This window comes from Aotus nancymaae, unplaced genomic scaffold, assembly GCF_030222135.1.
Source record: "Aotus nancymaae isolate 86718 unplaced genomic scaffold, 86718_ANA_hifiasm-v0.15.2.pri h1tg000108l, whole genome shotgun sequence".
In the NCBI taxonomy this organism is placed as follows: Eukaryota; Metazoa; Chordata; class Mammalia; order Primates; family Aotidae; genus Aotus; species Aotus nancymaae.
The window spans coordinates 24,308,602-24,317,500 of NW_026988523.1; the positions used below are offsets into that span (position 1 = coordinate 24,308,602).

Consider the following 8,899-nt stretch of genomic DNA (forward strand, 5'->3'; position numbering starts at 1 on the left):
TATACATTCTTCTCAGCACCACATCACACCTACTCTAAAATTGACCACATAATTGGAAGTAAATCACTCCTCAGCAAATGCAAAAGAACGGGAACCATACCAAACAGTCTCTTAGACCACAGTGCAATCAAGTTAGAACTCAGAATTCAGAAATCAACCAAGAACCGCACAGCTTCATGGAAAATGAACAACTTCCTCCTGAATGTTGACTGGATAAACAATGAAATGAAGGCAGAAATAAAGATGTTCTTCAAAACCAACGAGAACAAAGATACCACATACCAGAATCTCTGGGACACATTTAAGGCGGTCTCTGGAGGAAAATATATAGCAATAAGTGTCCACATGAGAAAAAAGGAGAGCTCTAAAATTGACACCGTATCGTCAAAATTGAAAGAGCTAGAGGAGCAAGATCAAAAAAACTCAAAACCTAACAGAAGACAAGAAATAACTAAGATCAGAGCAGAATTGAAGGAGATAGAGACACGAAAAACCCTTCAAAAAAATCAATAAATCCAGGAGCTGGTTTTTTGAAAAGATCAACAAAATAGACCACTAGCCAGAATAATAGAAAAGAGAGAAGAACCAAATAGATGCAATAAAAAATGATAAAGGGGATATCACCACAGATGCCACAGAAATCCAAACCATCATCAGAGATTATTACAAACAACTCTATGCACATAAACTAGAAAACCTGGAAGAAATGGATAAATTCCTGGACAGTTACCTCCTCCCAAGCCTAAACCAGGAAGAAGTCGAAACCCTGAATAGACCAATAACAAGGTCTGAAGTCGAGGCAGCAATTAAGAGCCTACCACCCAAAGAAAGCCCAGGTCCAGATGGGTTCACAGCCGAATTCTACCAGACATACAAAGAGGAACTGGTACCATTCCTTCTGAAACTATTCCAAATAATCCAAAAAGAAGGAATCCTTCCCAAATCATTTTATGAGACCAACATCATCCTGATACCAAAACCCGGCAGAGACTCAACAAGAAAAGAAAACTACAGGCCAATATCCATGATGAACATAGATGCAAAAATCTTCAATAAAATACTGGCAAGCTGATTGCAACAGCACATCAAAAAGCTTATCCACCATGATCAAGTAGGATTCATCCCGAGGATGCAAGGCTGGTTCAACATACGCAAGTCTGTAAATGTAATTCACCACATAAACAGAACCAAAGACAAAAACCACATGATAATTTCAATTGATACAGAGAAGGCCTTCGACAAAATTGAACAGCCCTTTATGCTAAAAACCCTCAATAAACTACGTATCGACGGAACGCATCTCAAAATAATAAAAGCTATTTACGACAAACCAACAGCCAATATCATACTGAATGGACAAAAACTGGAAGCATTCCCTTTGAACTTGGGCAATAGACAAGGATGCCCTCTCTCACCACTCCTATTCAACATAGTACTGGAACTTCTAGCCAGAGCAATCAGGCAAGAAAAAGAAATAAAGGGTATTCAACTAGGAAAGGAGGAAGTCAAATTGTCTCTGTTTGCAGACGACATGATTGTATATCTAGAAGACCCCATCATCTTAGCCCAAAATCTCCTGAAACTGATAAGCAACTTTAGCAAAGTCTCAGGATACAAAATCAATGTACAAAAATCACAAGCATTCCTATACACCAATAACAGACTTAAAGAGAGCCAAATCAAGAACGAACTGCCATTCACAATTGCTACAAAGAGAATAACATACCTAGAAATACAACTAACAAGGAACGTAAAGGACCTCTTCAAGGAGAACTACAAACCACTGCTCAATGAAATAAGAGAGGACACAAACAGATGGAGAAACATTCCATGTTCATGGTTAGGAAGAATCAATATCGTGAAAATGGCCATACTGCCCAAAGTAATTTACACATTCAACACTATCCCCATCAAGATACCAATGACCTTCTTCACAGAACTGGGAAAAAACACCTTAAACTTCATATCGGCCCAAAAGAGAGCCCGCATAGCCAAGTGAATTCTAAGCAAAAAGAACAAAGCGGGAGGCATCACACTACCAGACATCAAACTATGCTACAAGGCTACAGTAATCAAAACAGCATGGTCCTGGGAGATATAGACCAATGGAACAGAACAGAGGCCTTGGAGGCAACACAGTATATCCACAACCATCCGATCTTTGACAAACCTGACAAAAACAAGCAATGGGGAAAGGATTCCCTGTTTAATAAGAGATGTTGGCAAAACTGGCTAGCCATATGCCATTGTGGAAGACAGTGTGGCAATTCCTCAAGGACCTAGAAATAGAAATTTCATTTGACCCAGCAATCCCATTACTGGGTATATATCCAAAGGATTATAAATCATTCTACTATAAGGACACATGCACACGAATGTTCACTGCAGCGCAGTTTACAATAGCAAAGACCTGTAACCAACCCAAATGCCCATCGATGATAGACTGGACAGGGAAAATGTGGCACATATACACCATGGAATATTATGCAGCCACCAAAAACGATGAGTTCGCATCCCTTGTAGGGACATGGATGAACCTGGAAACCATCATTCTCAGCAAACTGACACAAGAACACAAAATCAAACACCACATGTTCTTATGTTCTCACTCATAGACGGGTGTTGAACAATGGGAGCACATGGACACAGGGAGGGGAGCACTATACACTGGGGTCTGTTGCGGGGGGAGTTGGGGGGACAGCGGGGGGTGGGGAGTTGGGGAGAGATAGCATGGGGAGAAATGCCAGATATAGGTGAAGGGGAGGAAGGCAGCAAATCACACTGCCACGTATGCACCTATGCAACAATCTTGCATGTTTTTCACATGTACCCCAAAACCTAAAATGCAATAAAAAAAAAAAAGAAAGAAAATAGCAATAGTTTTTAACTATTTCTATTGGGTTTTCTTTCTCTTGTCAAATTACTCTGATGAATACATCCAATGTAGTGATAGTGGTGGCAGCATCTGTGTTTTTCCTGAGTTTAGTATTAGTGCCCAGGTATGAAACTGTGTATTTGGGCCGGGTGTGGTGGCTCACACCTGTAATCCAAGCACTTTGGAGGCCAAGGTGGGCAATCACCTTAGGTCGGGAGTTCAAGACCAGCCTGACCAACATGGTGAAACCTCGTCTTAAAAAAAAAAAAAAGAAAGTAAAAAAATAAAAGGAGTATTTTAGCTTTAGCTCTCAATAACTTCTTTCCTTTTCTTCCAAAATAGTTAAACACATTCCCTTTCCATAGTATTATTTGCTCTTAGACTATGTTTTTACATTTATTACAGTGGTAATGAGCTTATTATGAAATTATTTATTTATTTATTTATTTATTTTGCTAGATCTGAACATCCATGAATATAGATATTCAGTGCCTGGCATTGTAATACAGTAGTCCCCACTTTACCAAACCTGATTTGGTCAATCAGAACATGTATCTTTTTATGTCTTCTATAAATTTAGTGCCTTTTCCGTCTTAACACCATCACTCACTGTGGCTGAAACTTTTGCAGTTTGAGGTTCCAAGGCAAAACTAGCATGAATTTCTTTTTCTTCCTCACAATTACACGGATGGGAGATTCACTGTTTTTAATGTAGATGTTAGCAATTTTGGGATGTGATTTTTTTTTTTTTTCTTACTAAGTAGAGATTTTCACGTTTTCACCTAAGGGAAACACTTAATGTCTTGTCTTTGTAGTAGCATATCCAGATTGCCAGCCTTCTCACTTTTGGACTTTGAGGCCATTCATAAGTCAAATAAGAGCTATTTGAAACTAGCACTGTGATAACAGTGAGGGAGATGACTACTAAGTGAGTAAAGGGCAGGTATTGTAGAGTGGGTGGATATGCTAGATAAAGAGAGGATTCACATGCTGGGTGGGGCAGTGTGAGATTTCATCATGCTACTCAGAGAGATGTGCGTTTTCAGTCTTGTGAATTGTTTGTTTCTGGAATTTCATATTTAATATTTTCAGACCACAGTGGACTGTGGTTGACTGAAACTGCAGAAAACACAACTGTGGATATTGTATCTTCACTTTCTCCTTTTGACTGCAGATTGTTGAATAATGCATTTTAATATTTTTGTGAAGCAGAATGTTACTTGAAAAGATAGTAAGGTGTAAAATATGTCTTCTGATTTACAGTTAGTCACATGTGAATACAAATTATTTTTAAAATACCCCTTATTTGTAAGTTGGAAAATAGGAATATGGTTTTTATAATACACAGTGTGATTTCTTTTCCTCTTTACAGTTTCTCAAGCAAGACCTCCCCCAAATCAGAAGAAAGGTGAGGTTGTGCATATGATTTTTAACTTAACTTTAAGAAGTAAATGATGCAGCTGTGTCACATATTTGTGCCTGGTATCCATTCTGATTAGTCAATGCTCAAGCCACACTGATTATTAAATATTTTTTAATATCCACTGGCTTAAAATATTTTTTAGATCAAAAGAGTTAAAATTATAATTTATAAACTTTTAACTTTTATTGGAGAAAGTAAGTGTAATTCCTAATAACATATTTTCTACCTGTAAAATTTTGTCTTTATAGGATCTCGAACACCCATTATCATAATTCCTGCAGCTACCACCTCTTTAATAACCATGCTTAATGCAAAAGACCTTCTACAGGACCTGAAGTAAGTAATTTATTAAATTGTCCTGTTCATAGGACATTGAGATATCATTGGAAAATAGTAGTTACTGAATCAGTATTATTTGGAGAAAACAATTTCAGTTTCTGTGCTATGGGCTTTACATGTAGTATGAAGCATAATTTTCCAAAACAGAATATATTCTTTTATATTTGTATCCTTTAGGGAAACTTACAGAAACTTCTGGCTGAAGTCCTAATGAAAAAAGATACTATCATATTAACTTTTAATATGACTTGTTTTCTTTTGATGTTTTTCTCTGAGAGAGCTTGAGGAAGTTCTAAAACAAATTCAGGTTCTCTCTGAATATTAGATGTTACATTCTAATGGGAAAAAGTAGGTGGGTGGGTGGGGGCATAATTATTTAACCTAGATAGCAGTAAAAGTTAAAGATGTGAAAATGAAATCTATACATGATGATACAATTTTCAAATGCTTAACTTTTCAAAAATTTTAATGTCTGTTTTCCTCCCCATTTTCTTATTAAACGGAATACAGTCACACTTGTACCCAGTTTGTCCTAATAAACATGCATCATGGTTATTGGGCACAAAATAAATCTCTTCCTCCACAGTCACTTTCAGATTTAAAATTTAAGTAGTTTATATATATTTTCCCATAGCATTTCTTCTATTAATGAATATGAGTAGACATATCACTTTTAAGTATCATGACTACTTTTAAATCTGTGTACTAATTCTTGGATTGGTTACAGTTTACAGAAGAAAAAGGCAATATAAAAATTATTTTAAATAAGCTTCAATGATGCATTTAACAAGGCTTAAAATGAGCCATGTTTAAGTGATTTTCAGAATGCTGTAAAGTTTTTAAGACACAGTGTTGCAAATAAGGAGTTTTTCCTCAGATTTTTTTTAGTCATATTAATTGTTAAAATGAGTGAATATTTTAAATATTCATCTAGATACTATTGGCTGATGTAGGATTTTAAGATAGTTCCTTTTATCAGAATGCTTTTTATGAAACAGGGTAGAAAATGGAAGAACTCAAAAATTGTAATACATACTGTTTCGGAGGATAAGAGAGATACTGTGATGACTAGTTGGAGAGAAGGGGGTTAACTTTATTCTGCTTTAATATTTTTGTATTGTTTGTTATATTCTCGTAGTACTTCTTATTAAACAGAAACTGTCAAATTTTGCTGTTATGTTACATACCTGGTTATTTAATTTTGGTATTTGTTAGAAATTTGGATGGTTGCTCACTAATCTTAATTAATATGGCTTTATTTGAAATAGTACTGGCTTGAAGGCATGTCCTTCCAGAGTGATTTTTGTGACTGCTTTGCCAGGTGCTTCAAGAACATCTCAAGCGTTAAGTTGATTTTTGTGTTAAGTTTTCAACATGAGGACTTCTAGTCCGTCTGGGTAGGATAAATTCAAATTTGAATCAGATCTGAGTGACATTGGCTGACAAATTATCGAGGAGCCCCTTTTCTTTCCCTGTTCCAGAAGCAGATCAAGATGGGTGACTTTTCTGTGACTCTAGTTGTAGCTCCTTTGCGTCTTTTCCCCATGTAGGTGGTAAAAGCCAATTCTCAGTACTGCCTACACTTTCCTCATGGGCAATACCAGTGGACTTTATTGGTCCTCAGCATTTTCTTCATTTGTAGCCCGTGACTATTTTCTTTCTAGCTCAGCTATGCATTTCAGGTGTATATGACATTGTATTTAGCATTTCCAGCTGTTTGTGTATAAAGTTCCAGTTCTAATAATGTAGTATACCAGATAGTATTACCCATCTTAGTAGGAAGTTGTTAGTCTGCCAAACGTAGCAAATTTCTTAATTCATGTTTCATAATTGTTTGAATTGTACCTGAGGAGAATTAAAAATGAAGATTATTTTGTAAGTTATTTGCCCACTTAGCTATATATTGTTTGCAGTTGGGATACACTAAACGTTAGAAATAAGTTTTAATGTTTTTCTCATCAGTGATATTGATGCCTTAGCTATGAGACAGATTCAGATGAATTTAGTGATAACTCTCATTTGGGAGATTGATGTGTATATTGGTTCTGTTCTTTCAGCTAACATCTACAGAGCAATAACTAAAAAGTAAATTACTCTGTAGACAAATATACCACAAGCCCAACCTTCTAGGAGCTCACATGATAGTGGTACTGGTTTGTCACTAATTGCAGCTGCTGAGAAATAAAATATGTTAAGCACTTAGTCTAAAACTCAGTTTCAATGCCTTATTATAAGTACAGTGAAAAATACTCTGTCTTTTGACTTGGCAAACTTGAATCACATTCTGAAGATAGATTCAGAAACAAATTAGACCTCAACAGTTATCAGCCTTTAAATGCTTTATCTAGCTTCTCTCACAAATTATGTGCTATTTTTGAGAATGTGTATAATAGTGATTTCATAATATATAAACACTTGAAATTTATTGTTTTCTACAATTTGAGACTTAAAAATGATATACAGTATATCTAGTTTGACCCACACTTATTCCTGAACAAAAATACTGATAGATAAACAAAGTTTATTTTAGCCTTTTATCCTTGTCATGTAGTTGCAGAGCAGGAATACATACAACCAGGTCTTCTGATGATCAATTTAGTAGTCTTACTGTTTGTACTGTGGAGATACCTAACAAACATTCAGATTAAGAAATTAAGTTTTTATGTAATTACATGGAAATTGAACAGCTTGCTTCTGGATCACTTTTGGGAAAAGTATGAAATTAATGCTTTTTTTTTTTTTTTTTTTTTTTTTTTTTGAGTAAGGGTCTTTCTCTGTCACCCAGGCTGGAGCGCCGTGGTGCAATTTTGGCTCTCTGCAACCTCTGCCTCCTGGGTTCAAGCAGTCCTCTTGCCTCAGCCTCTTGAATAGCTGGGACTACAGGTGTGTGCCACCACACCTGGACAATTTTTGTATTTTTTGTAGAGACTGGGCTTCGCCATGTTACCCATGCTGATCTTGAACTCCTGGGCCCAAGTGATCTGCCTGCCTTGACCTCCTGAAGTGCTGGGATTACAGGCATGGGCTACCATGCCTAACCTCAAAAAAATTCTTTGAAACAAATGAAATCAAAGATAGAATGTACTGGAATCTGTGGGACACAGCTAAAGCAGTACTGAAAGGAAGGTTCATAGTGCTAAATGCCTACATCACAAAGTTAGATCTCAAATTAACCACCTAACATCACACTTGGAGGAACCAGAAAAACGAGAGCAAACCAGCCCCTAAGCTAGCAGAAGAAAATAACCAAAATCAGAGCTGAACAAAATTGACATGTAAAAATCCATACAGAAGATCAGTAAACCAAAAGTTGGTTCTTTGAAAGAATAAATAAGATTAATAGACTACTAGCTAGATTAATATACTGCTAGCTAGATCAATAGAGAAAATAAGAGAAAAGATCTAAATAAACACAATCAGAAATGACAAAGGGGCATTACCACCGACCCCACAGCAATACAGAACACCTTCAGAGACTATGACGTAGACCTCTGTGCACACAAACCAGAATACCTAAAAGGATAAACTCCGAGAAACATACCTCTCAAGATTGGATTAGGAAGGAATTGAAATCCTTAACAGACCAATAATGAGTTCCAAATTTGAATCAGTAGTAAAAATAAGCTACCAACCAGAAGCCCCCCAACCCCAAACCAGACAGATTCACACCCGAATTCTACCAGATGATAGTATAAAGGAGAGCTGGTACCCATCCTACTGATATTGCTCAAAAAAATCAAGGAGGAGGGACTTCCCTAACTCATTTTATGAAGCCAGCATCATTCTGATACCAAAACCTGGCAGAGGGACAATAAAAAACAAACACAAAAAACTGCTGGCCAGTATCCCTGATGAGCATAGATGCAAAAATCAACAAAATACTAGAAAATTGAATCCAGCAGCACATCAAAAAGCTGAAACACTATGATTAAATAGGCTTTATCCCTGGGATGCAAGGTTCGTTCAACATACATAAATCAGTAAACATGATTCATCACATAAACAGAACTAAAAAATTACGTGATCATCTCAGTAGGGGCAGAAAAGGATTTCAATAAATCCTAACATCTCTTCGTGTTAAAACCTTCAACAAACTACCCATCAAAGTAACATACCTCAAAATAATAAGAGCCATCTGTGACAGTCCCACAGCCAACACTCATACTCAACAGGCAAAAGCTGGAACTTTGGGAACCAGAACAAACCAAGGATGTCCACTCTCCCCACCCCTGTTCAACGTAGTGCTGAAATGGGAAAGGTTT

General features: G+C 36.6%; 1 protein-coding gene across 1 annotated transcript in view; it reads left to right on the forward strand.

The window, feature by feature from the left end:
- Positions 1–8,899, forward strand: part of CDC73 (cell division cycle 73) — a 137,710-nt gene that overhangs the window by 87,742 nt on the left and 41,069 nt on the right. Inside the window, exons 12-13 of the mRNA XM_012444606.3 lie at positions 4,248–4,283; positions 4,547–4,634. Coding sequence (XP_012300029.1) covers positions 4,248–4,283; positions 4,547–4,634 — 124 coding nt within the window. The remainder of the gene's footprint in view (positions 1–4,247; positions 4,284–4,546; positions 4,635–8,899) is intronic.